The following is a 13885-nucleotide window of genomic DNA, read 5'->3' on the forward strand; positions in this document are numbered from 1 at the left end:
GGGCCTGCGGGGCCCCGGACCGGGCGGGGCGGCCGCCCGCTGCCCGGCTCCGCTCGCCGCCTGCCCTCGGGCGCCCCCTGCCGCCGCTCCCGCCGCCCGCCGGGGTGGAGCTCGGCCTCGGCGCCGCGCTGGGCCCGGCCCGGTCCGCCTCGGCCCGCGGAGCGCCAGGCTTGGCTGTCATCTGCGGAGCGCTGCGGAAACGCGATCTGCCCCGTCCCGTTGTTAATGACGACCCGCCGGAACCTTCGGTGGCCCGGCCGAACGGGGAAGGCGAGGGGACGGAAATGTCCGGGCTGCGTGTGGGGAGGCTGGGTGGGTCCACGAGGCTTTGGGATGGGGCGACGGCCAGGCCTTCAGCCCGGCCCCGTCCCGCTGTCCGTCCCGCTGTCCGTGCCACCCGTGTGAGGCTGCCCAGAGCCGCTCCTGGTGCCCGCACTGAGACGCGGGGCCCGGGGATGGGGCTGGCAGCATCGTCTGGTTGTTGTGGAAGTGTGTGGCAGGAGGGCAGAAACAGAAGCAGTGCTGTGGCTCTTGAGATCCCTTGCAGCCCCTGCAGTTCTGTCATCAGCAAAACCTGAAATCGAGTTCTTTGATCCTGACAGCAGCGCTTGTCTGTAATGGGGCTCGGTCAGAACAAGGCTGGAAGTTGCTGTAAATACGTAAATAGAGAGCGTGTGAGCGCTGCCTGCTGCTATGTCGGATCATAAGGACAGCCGTGTGCTTGGTGCATCCCATCTCTGTGGATCCTTGATCTGAGTTCACACTGTGCATTCAGGAGGTGTCATGCAAAGGTTCATACGTTCTGGCCAGCAGGATGGGTGGCTGTGCAGCTCACAGACACAGCTGCTGGGCTGGGACAGCAGGAATGTGGCGGGGAGGCAGAGGAACAGGACAGGATCTCTGAGGACAGGGCTGGAAGTGTGTGGCGGAACAGAAGGGGAGATGGAAGGGACAGGAGCAGGTGAATGGAGCCCTCTGGGAGGGAGAGGACAGTGATGGACAGCGGTGTTGCTCATCCCTACAGTCCTGCAGTGGTCAGCACCCATTGCTGTTGTGGGAGGTGCAAGGTGCAGCGAGCTCGTGGCTGTCTGGACCATGCTTCTGCTCGTCAGCTGCTCTGCTGTCCCGTGTGAGGACAGGGAAGGTTAGGATGCTGGGAGAGCATCCTGGGGTTTTGTAACACTATGTCTTATTTCCCCTTTAGGAGAGCCCCACTTTCTGATGAGGAGTCTAAAACCAGCAGCTCCCAGCATTTGGGATCTCAAGAGTTTTGCGTCAGCAGCAGCCTTTCCAAGGTGAGCTCCATTTGTGCCCATCCAGGTCCTCTGGGAAGGCCTTTCTCTGATGGAACAGGTCAGGCAAGAACACCTGCCCTTATGGCTCCTGCAGACCTCCTCTCCTCTTGAGAGGGATGCAGCAACGTGCACAAGGGGCAAGCAGCTCTCCAGGTTAGAAGGAGCATCTGCTGGCCTCTGCCTCCTCAGGTCAGGGCTGGAGAGTAGGTCCTGTTTGCTTTGCTAGGAGCTGCTTCCACGACTTTTCAGGATTGTTTTCTCCCTTCTTGTTGCAGGTGGAGCTCACAGCAGTCAGCAGTGGTGGCAGCAGTGCCCAGGATGCAAGTGGCAAGGTGGAGGAAAAGATTGGACCCAAACTGGAAGAGCAGCCACCTGATCCTAACCCAAGCCCAGAGTGTGTGGGAAAGACTGTGAAGGACGATGTTCAGGGCCCTCTGGCAAACCAGGGGGATGGCAGAGGGCAGGAGCCTGCAGTCCCCCAAGCTGCTGAGCAGGAGAGCAGCAGTGCTGATGTTGCGGGGATGCCTGCAGATCCTCCCAGCGACAAGCAGGCTGACGTTCCTTCCACCTGCTCTGTGGCTCCAGAGAATGAGCCTGCTGGGAAGGAGAAAACCGCCCCAAGCACCGGAGCACAAGGGCCAGCAGTGCTGGCAGAAGGGACGTTATCCGTGGTCGCTTCCAGCTGCAGCACCTCAGCCTCCACCCCTGCAACTTTTACTTTGAGTCGAGTATGCTTTCCCACGTCTCAGGCCCCTGCTATGCACAAAGTGCCCCTGTCCTTTCAGCCTGGGACGGTCCTGAGCCCGAACCAGTCGCTGGTGTACATCCCACCGCCCAGCTGCGGGCAGCCGCTCACCGTGGCCACTCTTCCAAGCACTTTGGGGGTCTCCTCCACGCTCACCCTTCCCGTCCTGCCTTCCTACCTACCTGAGCGTTGTGTGCCAGGCATCATTGCTTCCCCGGAGCTGCGTTCCTACCCCTACACCTTCTCTGTCACCAGACCCTTGGCTTCAGATGCCAAAGTGGTGTCGGTGGAGGTGAATCAGCTTAGCTGCTCTTCGCCCTCAGGTGGAAGCGGTGCCCAGACCGCTGCCGATGGCGCTCCCTCGTCCACAGCTGGCCCTGCCCCGTCGTCCAGCCAGCCTCTGCCGGCAGCACCGTGTGGAAGCGCTGCTCCCTCTTCTGGCACTGGCACACAAGCCAGAGCAGCGGCAGCTCCCGAGCCGCACGCACCAGGGGCGGCGACTTCGCTTTCACCTCTGAAGTCCCCTCCGCAGCTGGAGCGTGAGATGGTCTCCTCCCCGGAGTGCAGCGAGATGCCTCTCGATCTCTCCTCCAAGTCCAATCGCCAGAAGCTGCCTCCACCCAGCCAACGCAAAACCCCTCCGATGCCCATCCTCACCCCTGTGCACACCAGCGGCAAAGCACTTCTCACCACGGTCCTGTCCAAGTCCCAGCGCGCGGCCCAGAGCGCGGGCAGCAGCGTCACCTCGTGTCTCAGCACCACCGCGCCCTTCGTCATCTTCCCCGAGTTCCTGCGGAACAGAGAGCAGGGCTCCTGGGTGAAGAACACCACCCTCATCAGCACCATTCCAGGCACCTACGTCGGCGTTGCCAACCCCGTGCCTGCCTCGCTGCTGCTCAGCAAGGACCCCTGCGTGAGCTTCAGCAGGGACCCCCACCACCTTCCCAAGCAGGAGCCGATTTCCATCATCGATCAGGGAGAGCCCCGAAGTGCTGGGGCTCCCTGCGGGAAGAAAGCCAGCCAGGCGGGCGCAGAGAGACAGCAGGATCCTGCCAAGAGACTGCTTCATGGCAGAGCTGCTCCGGGAGCTCCTTTGTGTCAATCCAAGGACATCTCCACCTGGAATCCTGTCCAGGGGAGCGTGTACCCACGATGCCCTGTGAATGGCAAGCCTTCCAATCCTCAGCTTTTGCCTCTTGGCTGGTCTCCTTATCATCAGACCCCTCTGCTTTCGATCGGCATCTCCACCACGGGGCAGCTGCCCCCAAACCCCAACAGCTCCTGCAAGCCCGCTGGCACAGGTGAGCTCCCCACGTTCCTGAGTGTGCAGCCCACAGAGCCCAGCGCGGCGGCCCAGAGCCTTCCCGAGGGGCTGCCCAGGCTCCCACCTGCGGAGTGCGAAGCTGCATCCAAGAGCAACAAGAGCTGCCGACCCCTGCCCAAACCCGGCGAGGAGCAGGACAGTGCCATCCCTTTGAACACAGGCCCATCTCCTCAAACCAGCACTTTGGATGCAAAAGGAGGAAAGGGGAAGCTGGACAACCCTTCGAAGAGTCAAGAGCATGAGGAACCAGAGGCCGACTCCAGTAAGGAGGGTGTTGTGCAGGCTGAGGCTCCCCAGGGGAGCTGCAGCCTCAAGCAGACGGATGCGAAGCCTAAAAACCAAGTGTTAGCTGCATACCTGTCGCATGACGTGCCCGTGGTCGGGCAGCAGGCCCTGCGGGTGGTTCCAGAGGTGCCTGCAGCACCCGTAGAGAATCAGCACAAGGAGGCAGGCTGTGAAGGCTCCCAGCAGCCTCCAGCTGCAGAGCCCCTCCAGTGCACGCATCAGGTGGATCTATGCAGGGTGAAGAAGGAGCGCGTGGAGAGCGATGTGTCGTTGCCTTCGGTGACTTGCTTGAGAGCTGGGGCTGCTCCCCAGGCCTTGGCAGAGGCCAAGCTCACGGCTGCAGGCCAGGTCAAGCAAGAGAGTGGCACACGCTGCAAGTCCAAGCGGCAGCACGACGGCGATGCCAGGCAGGTGCAAAAGAGACTGAAGTGCAAAGCGCAGGATGGCGAGGAGCCCCTGAGCAAATCAGGGAGCCAGAGTGTGCATGGCCGGAAGGTGGGTGAGGTTGGCTGGAGCTGGGGCTGGGGAGGTCATGGTTGTGAGGCTGGGGGTGAGGCGGGAGCTCTGCTGGGCGAGGACAGCTGAGAGCACAGGGCTTTCTACCCATGCTTTGGCGTTGTCTTGCAGTGGATGAAAGTCTGAAACATCTGGATCTGTATGGAACAGAACAAAATGGATCCGGGGTGTCAAAAATGCTGGAGGGCACCAGCATTATGAGTGGGGGGTGGTCTTTTGTCCCTTCTTTGCTCCTCCAGCACTGTTAGTCATAACTCAAGCTTCAGTCTGTGTCCTCCATCCACAGTGGCGGAAACACCACGACAACCTGCACGAGCTCAGCAAGCGAGAGGGCCGAAGTGGCCTGGGATCAGTGAGTGATCACAACAGCCTCAGGGTAAAGCGTAAGCGCAGGAAGCCGACGAAGACAGAGTTCCCTTCTCCCGAGCACCGTGGGGACAGCCACGAGGAAGGTACTGCTGTCAAAGGCAATGTGTTCTCATGGGGTTGTGGCAGTTTGGGTTGTGCTAGTGCTGCGGGGCCGAGCTGTTGTTGTCCAGAAGCTGAACGGCCTCTGGAGCTGGTGGCTTCCCACTGCAAACCGGGATCCTAGCAGAGCTTTCCAGGGCAGCAGACATGTGAGCAGAGATGTGTGACGTACTTCTCAAAGGGTGCTTTTCCCCACAGGTTACCTTGAGAAGAAGCCCAAGAACAACTTCCGGGACTTCATCCCGGTGGTGCTGAGCAGTCGGACGCGCAGCCAGTCGGGTGAGTTGATGCCAAGCTCTGGGATCGTCCTGCCAGCACAACTGGGTGCTTCACTCCTGGGTGCACTGTGAGCTTTTCCCTCTTCGTGTGGCTCTGTGCCCATTTTCTGTCCTGCCTGGCGGGGATTTTCCTGTAGGTGGCTTCTTGCCATTCTTGACACTTGTTTCCACTTTTGTGCAGGAAGCGTTGCCGGCTCTTCTGCTAGCGCGATGGGAGAGTGTGATGTGAGCGGTCAGGATATTTTACCTTTGCTGGAGGAGGATGAGGAAGAAGAGGAGGAGGAAGAGGAGGAAGAGGAGGAAGAGATATCCTTGAAACGTCGCAAGCTGCGGAAATCCCACCAGGCATCGCGTTATCACAGCCACAGGGCCAGGGACAGGTCTGTGTCCGAGAGGAGCAGCTGTCACGCGAGGAGGAGCCGGGAGCTGCCCTGGAGAGTGGACGCACCCAGGCAGCTGTGGGAGCCCAACGAGGAGGAGGAGGATGACAGCCACATCAAAAGAAAGAAAAGGAGACGACAGAAAAGCCGGAGATACCAGACTGGGGAATATCTGACCGAAAGGGAGGAAGAACGGGTGGGCTTCCCTCACAGGAGGCGAAAATCCAAAGCAGGTATGATAGCTATGGGCTGGGAAGGGATTTCTGGTGCCAGGTCGTGGCCCAAGGCTTTCACTTTTATTCCCTCTAAAGCATGATGGGGTTTTGTCACTGCAGTAGGGACAGTGATGTTGACGTGCACACTCTGGGATGCTCCATAGATCAGCCAGGCTTTCTGCAGTTCGTTTATGGGCCTCGTGGCCGTGAGTTTCAGTCAATCCTTTCTGATCCCGCTGATGGCAACTGCCTCCACCACCTCTGGGTGGCAGCAAAGCCCTGAACTTCCCCCCTTGCTGTGCAGAGCGCTTCTTCCTTCCGTGTGTTTTTTAACTGCTCTCTTACTCATTTCATCCAGTGCCCTTAAGTCTCGACAGGATGGAGTGAACGAGGTTCCTCTATTCAGCTGCTGCACCCTTTTGTGGGTGTTTTTGTTGTTTTTTTTGCAAGCTTCAGTCGTGTCCTTTCAACCATCTCCTCACCAGCCCATAGTGTCCTTGCTATGGGGTGTTGCTATTTTAGTGAAGCAGAGTGCGTGTCCTTGTGTGGTGTGTTGGGTTCTGCAGCTCTGTGTAATGAAAGCAAGAAAGGTTTGGATTTCCCCCAAGGCATCCTGGTGCTTCCCACCTGCCTGCAAGTCAAACTGAAACTTTAAAGTGCTACTGCAGTTAAGGGGGAGACATGAGAAGGTGAGGCAGGGTCTGCTTTTGTAGGCAGCAGAGCAGTGACTGTTCACGGGTGCCTGGATGTCCTGTCTGTCCAGAGGGGATCCCACATGAGTCCCACTTGGCCCTGGAGATAGGAGGGGATGCACTGTGTGGCAGCATGCAGTTACTAGGCCACTGGGAAGCAGGCTGGGTTCCTTGACTGTTAGAGCTAATGAGAAACCCTCATGAGTCATGTGCAAATCCCAGAGCTTGGTAGGCTTGATCTTTCCAGACCGTGCTGTTGTATTTCATGTGCCCACGATGGAGAAAATTTCCATATTCATTGCTGGTGACTCTCTACCATGGGTCTGTGTTTCTGGGTGTGCAGCCAGCAGAGAGCTGAGGTTTGGTTTGACTGGTGGCAAAGGTGTCCTTTACCTACAGAATTTCCTCATTCCCATCTCTCCTGCAGATTTTAGGTACCGAAAGCAGAAGGAGTCAGCGCAGGGTAAAAGCACAGAGCTGAGGCTGAGGAGCAGGCTTTCCCCATCCCCCCGCAAATCCCAAGGACGCCCAGACTTTCGGAACGGCTTCTTCTTGGAGCACTCAGACAGCTCTCCTGTCCAGGAAGAGCTGGAGAAACCATCAGGAAAACGCAAATGTAAAACCAAACACCTGGCAGGGATCTGTGATGAGGGGAAGGTACGGCTTGGATCGACAAGGGGAACGTGGGTGGGGAGAAACGAGAGTGACTCCCATCATGTCAGCAAGCCAGGTCAACGTGTGCCAAGGTTGCACTGCTTTGTTTTCCAGGTGAAAGGACGCTGGAGCCAGCCCAAAACGCACTCTCCGAAGAAGCCCCAGGACTCGTGGCCTCTTTGTAAATCCCATCGTGTCAGCCCAGGGAGCTCCCCTGAGTTGCCTGCAGCCCAGCACATTCCTCCTGAGGCACGGCGGCTGATAGTGAACAAAAATGCAGGGGAGACCCTCCTGCAGCGAGCAGCTCGCCTGGGCTACAAGGTGAGCCTCGGTGCTGCCGCTCGCCTCGCGTCCTGTGCTGCCTTGCTTTGGTCTGTGTGTGACCAAGGCTCCAATGCTCTTGTTTCTGTAGGACGTGGTGCTCTATTGCCTGCAGAAAAAGAACAGTGATGTGAACCATCGTGACAACGCTGGCTACACGGCTCTGCACGAGGCCTGTGCGCGAGGCTGGATCGACATCCTGCACATCCTGCTGGAGCACGGCGCCAACGTGAACTGCAGCGCGCAGGATGGCACGAGGCAAGCCAGGAACACGGGGCAGTGAGCATGGCTTGTACAGTGGAAGTGCTAATTGAGGGCCTGAAGCAGTGATGGAGCACCTGGCAGGAAGGCAGGGCCAGCCTAGGGGAGCTCAGGTGCATGCAATGCACTGAGTGATGGAAGGGATGGAGCCAGGATCCACCCCTGCCCAGCCCTCATTTAAGGGTTGGTGGTGGAAGTGAGGGCATCTCTTGCTGGAGATCCCTGCCTACCTGAGGCCTTCCAAATGTAAGCAGCTCTTTTCCTTTGTTTCTGCATCTGTGGCTGCTGCATTTGGGCTTGTTCTCGTTTGCTTTAGCCAAAGACTTTGCCACCCTGCTATTATCATCCCGTTATAGCATTACTTTTTGGGAAGAGCTGGTGGTCATCACTAGATCTGTCTTATCCCAGAACAGGTTCTTTGCTATCCCTCTCTTCCGCTCTCTTTCTGCTAACATTCTTGTCCTTACAGGCCTGTCCATGACGCAGTAGCCAATGACAACCTGGAAACCATGTGGCTTCTCCTCTCCTACGGTGCTGACCCCACTCTGGCCACTTACTCCGGGCAGACAGCTGTGAAGCTTGCCACCAGCGACGTGATGAAGCGCTTCCTCTGTGGTGGGTGCCTGGGGGTGGCTGCGTTTCCATCCTTCCTGTGTGGCAGCACACAGGACCACAGATCCGGGTGTCAGAGGGTTTAAAAGTGCTGAGCAGCCAATGACTGAGTGATTTTTAGCTCCGTCCTGTGTGTGTGGTTGGTTTTTTTTTTTATTTTTTACCACCCAATGTCTCCAGACTAGCATCACACTTCCCAATTAAGATTCAAGTGTTTTTGTTCTCTAATGTACAGGCAGTGCTCTGGTCACGTGCCTGAAGTCAGCAGGAGGGTTGGAGATGCTGTTCAGCAGCATCACTTTCTGGTCCTACAGCATAACCCCAAAAGATAAACTTCTGTTGCCACACAGTGCTGCCATCCGCTCTAAAATGGCTCTGCCTATGGGGAGGGCCAACTCTGATGACTGGCTGAGGGTGAAGCATGCCCACTTTCTGTACTGTTTAAGTAGAAATGAGAGGAGTGTCCTGGCTTCTTCGTAACAGTGAGGCAAAGACAATTAGAGGAGATGGTGGTTCCCAGGTAGATAGGAGACAGAAAATCTCCTGTTTCTGAAAAGTCTTGTTGGCCACATAGCTGTCAGGGCTCCTCCAGACTTAACTGTGTGTGCACCGGTTGTGGATGCGATCTTGAGTGTAAGAAGACCCTAAGAATCTTGCTTTCCAACCCACACAGTGCTATCAGTTGCTTTTCCCCATTGGCTTCTACTTCGTGTTCTCAGGTCAGGGCTGTGCTGCCTTCTCCTGAGCGAGGGTGCCCTTCTTGCAAGCGGGTTGTGGTTCAGATTCTGCCGTGATGCCTGACGTTGCAGCAGAGAAAAGGAGCAGCAGAGATGGCGTGGCTTACTGAGGATCAATGGATGTGTATGCCAGGACTGTGGTGTGGCCAGTAGAGAAGCATTAACCCTCTCAATTCTTCCTCTTTAGATTACCTTTCGGATCTCCAGGGGCGCACTGACGGGGATCCTCGAACAGCGTGGGACTTCTACAGCAGCTCTGTACTCGGTGAGTTCAGCCAACCTGATTTCATTTGCAGCAGCAGAGCAGGGAGAAGCAGGTCTGTGAGATGTAACGCATCGTCCCCTCAGTTCTGTCAGCTTCCCTTCCAAGTCACATCTTAGATACCTTGCCACAGTGCTACACACTGAGGGTTCCCACTGCTCCCAGAAGGGACTCTTTCTTTGGTAAGATGCATCTGTGGATCTTTCTGGACTGTTGTCCCACGTGCTTTGAGGGAGACAACTTGAGGACTGTGTGATCAGAGGGCTGGGGCAGCTATCCTGTGAGGACAGGTTGTTGGAACAGTTGGGTTCCTTCAGCTTGGAAAGAGAAGGCTCTGGGGAGCTCTCATTGCAGCCTTCCAGTATCTAAAGGGGCTTTCAGTTCTTCCAAGTGTCCCTTCCCATTACATGTCACTGAGAGTGGGGGAGAAACTCTAGGCCACTGCTCAATCCATTTCTATTCTTCGAGGCAGGAAAGCTGCCCACAGTTTCCCTTAGGTCTGAGCATCTAATGTGGGGCCAAAAGATAATGAGAGAAATGAGAGTGTGAGATCTGTGAGGGCTGGGTATGGGAGGCTCATCAGCCTGATGCCCTTTGTGCTCGTGCAGCTCTAGAAACAAAGTGCCACTCCAGGGTTTCTTCTGCATTTGGGACTAGCATTGCTGGGCCTGATTATCTCTGCCTTACAGTGGATGCAATGGCCTTGTTTGTGAGTAGCTCTCACATGGCTAACAGACAGGGCTGAGATGTTGGGCCACGTTTACTCCACGTGGAACGCATTCAGTTCTTTTTCCTGGGTTGCTCAAGAAATGTTTGTGTTGTTTCTTTATTCAGCCGTGGTATTTCAGCTTTGCCCAGCAGTGATCTCAGACCAACATTCTCATCCCTTACCTTTGCCCCTTTCTGCAGTAACTCTTGAAGATTTAAGCAGCCTGTTTGAACGCACGCCTCCTGCCACCTGCTGTTGTTTCCCTATTAACATTCTTGCTTGGTGCAGTGCATGGATTTTTCCTGGGCAGCACACCTTAAGATTTTTTTTCTCCAGCCTTTTCTTCCATGCATCGTGGTGTTGAGTTTTTTATTTTTATTTTATTCTGCACAAATGGTTTATTTGTTTCTCAGCACATTTCATCTGCTTTTCTCTATGGGATCTCATCTGTATTATATTCTGGAAGTTTTTGGAGGCACATTAACTCGGCAGGACAAAAACAAGCCAGGGTTTCTACAAGCCAGAAATCTATGGGGTGATGCTCAGCAGTCATGCTTCTTGTTGTTCTGTTGCATTTGTGTTCAGGTCTGCTGTGCAGTTGGGTAGCACAGCCTGGCAGCCCATATTTAGACACAGTTCCTGGCACGCACCTCGATAACCTGCTGGCAGTTGTTGAGAGCTGGGAGCTGGGTGGTCAGCAAGGAGAGAGCAGTGCCTTCCTTTATGGGATCTGTGCAGACAGAGCACCTCCTCCATTCTTCTCGAGTGGTGCAGCTTCTCCCAGGCTGCACAGGAGTGGAAGCGTCTCATTCTGCAAGCAGGCGGCGCTTTGTCTCACACTGGGATCGGTGCCATCCTGCTCTCGGTGTGAGATGTTCTTCCTACCCTGCCTGCTCACCAAGGGCAGTTTTCAGGCGGCTCTCTGTGTTTCTCGGAGATGAGGGGCTGCTGGAAGGAGAGCAGCAGGATGCTGGGGCTCAGTGATTGGATTCATTGCAGGGCTGTAGGGGCAGCCGGTCTGGTTGGGCAGAGCTGCTCCCCGCGGGGTGATGGAGTGAAAGTGTGAGCAGCACCAACATCTGTTTTTTTTTCTTGTTGCAGAGGGAAAAGACAGCATTGGATGCGATCTTCTGCTCAACCCTCCAGGGAGTTCAGACCAGGAGGAAGAGGAACAGGAACCTGACAACTTCATGTTTGAGTTCTCAGACAAGCCACTGCTGCCCAGCTACAACCTCCAAGTGTCCGTCTCTCGGGGGTGGGTATCTTCTGGAATGGAGAGCGTTTGAGTGACATTAATGCTGCACTGGAGGGGTAGGGTGGGAGGTGCTCATGAGCCTGGAGATTGCCCTCCAGGTTGGAGTTGATATGAAATGTTCTTGTATTGAAAAAACATGCATGCTTGAGGAACTCTTGAGAGCCCAAAGTAACTGCTGGCCAAGGAGACAGGCAGGACAGTGTTTCACGTGGTCACATTTTGCCCTGTACATTTCAAACCACTTTCCCAGGGGAGAAAAACACCATCATCCTTATTCTGAAGGTAGAGGCACAGAGTCGTGGCTGTAGGGCAGCTTTCCTCATAGCAGAAAATAGCTGCCGACGGGGCACTTTTTGTGGCTCTCTCTGTCTTATAGCACCCCATAATGAAGCACAACATGCTTACTTTTAGAAAAATGTTGAGGATAGAAACCACTCTTGCTAAGCCCTGTGTCAGTGAAGCAAGTGGAAGACACCAAGGTGTGATTTGATTCTCAGAGTTCCGTCCCTGAGGCAGTCAGCTTGGAAAAGAATTCGTAGTGGGATTCATTTGGCCGTGGGCAGGAAGGGAGTGTTGGGCTGAGATGAACCACTGCGTGCAGCCCTGCAGTGGCTGCGGTGCTGGGGGCCTGCCTTAAGTTGGCTCTCCTGTGGCGTAGATGTGCTTTGAGGAGCCCCAGCTTGGGATTCACAGGCAGCTAAAAGCCGTGCTGCGGCTCCTGCTGGCTTGGAGTGCTGCTGGTGCATTCCCTAATGTGTGACCTTGCTATCCTTGCAGGCCCTGCAACTGGTTCCTCTTCTCCGATGTGCTGAAGCGGCTGAAGCTGTCCTCCCGCATCTTCCAGGCCCGCTTCCCACACTTTGAGATTGCCACGTTGCCCAGGGCTGAGTTCCAACGCCAGGTGGCCCTCAGCCAGGTGCTGGCCCAGGACGAGGTGCAGGAGAGCCCCGAGCCGGCGCAGGGTGCTGCAGAGACAGTGGAGCTGGTGCACTATGAGCCCGAGCTGCTGCAGCTGCTGGGCTCCGCGGTGGAATACGAGGCGTGGAGCAGCTGACGGGGGGCAGATCGCTCCCTGCATCGTGAGGCAATAATAAGGACCAATGGGAAGCAGCCCTCTTGGAGCCAGCAGCAAGGACCTGAGGCTTCGGCCAGCTGATCTCCTCCTCCCGGCGGTGCCTCGGTGCTGGCTGGGGGGAGAGGACGCTGCCTCCAAGGACTTCCTGGGGTTTCTTTGTGCTGAGCGGCGGCGGTCGCGGCTCTGGCAGCCCCATCCAGCAGCAGCAGAGGGAGGTGGGCCCTCTGTGGGGCGGCGTGGGGCAGCGATCGGCTCAAGCTCTTCTGCAGCGTGGGGCAATGGGTGCCATCGCCCCTCCCCGCCCGACCCCGTGGAACTGCACCTCTCTGTCTGCCCTCCACCCCCACCCCCGATGTCTTCCATAGTATTTATTTAATTAGTATTTAATTTGTTACGTTTCCTTTTGTTTTTGCAGTCTGTATCACTGTGATTATGTGAGCTCCGGGCTATGGGACGAGGGCTTCCTCCGGCCCCTCTGCAGCACTCCCCAGGGCCTGCGCTCCCCTGGAGCACCACCCCGAGCTGCAGAACTGGGGTCTGTGGCTTTGGCACCTCGGCTGAGAGCCTGGGGACGGTCCCATCTCTTAGCATTGGAGCTGGCTTCTGCTGAAGGCACTCTCACCCGCTCTGCTCCATCCTCACCAGGCTCCATCCTGCGTTTTGGCCACGCTGCTGCTCCCTGCCCCCAGCAGCTGTCACAGAGGCAGCCCACACTTCCAGCAGCCCAGCCCCCCCCGGGGTCTCTCTCCTCTTGCCCTGCACGGTGTCTGCTCAGCCTTTGCCCCTCCTGTGTCGTTGGGAGCAGTTCTACCGGAGAGAGCAAGGCACAGGGCAGGGCTGCTGCGCTCCCGGTAGATGGTACAGTTTTATTGTACAGGTGCTAACAGGACTCTGAGGATGGGACAATCTGTTTTTTTGGTTTGGGTTTTTTTTTTCCTGTCTCTCCTCTGCTCAGCAGTGGGAGCACTGGGTGTTTGGTTTCTTTTTTTGGGTTCATTTTTTTGTTTTGTTTTGTGTTGTGTTTCTTCCCAGCCAGGGCAGGTGTACCTTTCCCCCCTTGGACTCCCAGCTGCTGGCCTCCCCTCACTGGGGTCTGGCCACTCCTTTTTTAAGCCGAGGATTTTTGCCTTTGGGTGTGTTATTCTGGCTGCTCTTTCTGATTTCTGTTTTATTATAAGCAACAGGCTGTGGTGTCAAAAACACTTATGTACAGAAAAAAACCTGCATCAGGCCCCCTGTCTCTTGCCTCTTCTTCTTTGTACGGTGCCTGCTGTGCCCAGCAGAGCCGCGGGGCTGCAGTGGAGGGAGGGACTCCAGCTGCCTCCCATCAGCCAGGGGCCTGAGGCTGAGGAGGGGGCTGTGCTGTTGGTGGTGTGAGGGCTGGGGGAGGTCTCCATGCCTGCTGTTCTCTGGCCCTGCAGCTCTGGGGGGAGTGGCAGCACTGCAGGAGGTGTGCTGGCAGTGGCATGCTGCTGCCAGCAGGACGAGCCCCAGGACTGCAGCAGTCCCTCACTAACCTGTATAGGACTGCAACGTGTGCTGTAGCTCCTCACCTGGGTGAGAGCAGCTGCATTCGCTTCCCTGGGACTTGCCAGGGGCAGGAGGAAGATGCAGCAGATCTGCTGCCAGCCGGGCTGCCCTCCCCCTGTGCCCGCATCTGGACAGCGTGGTTTGCCAGCTCCCCTTTCTCATCATCACCCTGTGCCAAAACAAAGAACTCGGAGAGGGAGCGGGGATCTCGTGGTGAACAAACCCAGCCTGAAGAAACAACGTTTCTTGGCTTTCACTTGGGTTTTCTCCT

General features: G+C 56.4%; 1 protein-coding gene across 1 annotated transcript in view; it reads left to right on the forward strand.

The window, feature by feature from the left end:
* Positions 1 to 13328, forward strand: part of BCORL1 (BCL6 corepressor like 1) — a 20829-nt gene extending 7501 nt beyond the window's left edge. Inside the window, exons 4-15 of the mRNA XM_042886415.1 lie at positions 1205 to 1295; positions 1571 to 4144; positions 4452 to 4617; positions 4832 to 4912; positions 5093 to 5524; positions 6626 to 6855; positions 6967 to 7173; positions 7265 to 7431; positions 7904 to 8049; positions 8971 to 9048; positions 10856 to 11009; positions 11787 to 13328. Of these exons, the coding sequence (XP_042742349.1) occupies positions 1205 to 1295; positions 1571 to 4144; positions 4452 to 4617; positions 4832 to 4912; positions 5093 to 5524; positions 6626 to 6855; positions 6967 to 7173; positions 7265 to 7431; positions 7904 to 8049; positions 8971 to 9048; positions 10856 to 11009; positions 11787 to 12063 (4603 nt within the window). The 3' untranslated portion in view covers positions 12064 to 13328. The remainder of the gene's footprint in view (positions 1 to 1204; positions 1296 to 1570; positions 4145 to 4451; positions 4618 to 4831; positions 4913 to 5092; positions 5525 to 6625; positions 6856 to 6966; positions 7174 to 7264; positions 7432 to 7903; positions 8050 to 8970; positions 9049 to 10855; positions 11010 to 11786) is intronic.
* Positions 13329 to 13885: the final 557 nt, after the last annotated feature.

This window comes from Lagopus leucura, unplaced genomic scaffold, assembly GCF_019238085.1.
Source record: "Lagopus leucura isolate 7727_CA_CO unplaced genomic scaffold, USGS_WTPT01 Super-Scaffold_100057, whole genome shotgun sequence".
NCBI classification, from domain to species: domain Eukaryota; kingdom Metazoa; phylum Chordata; class Aves; order Galliformes; family Phasianidae; genus Lagopus; species Lagopus leucura.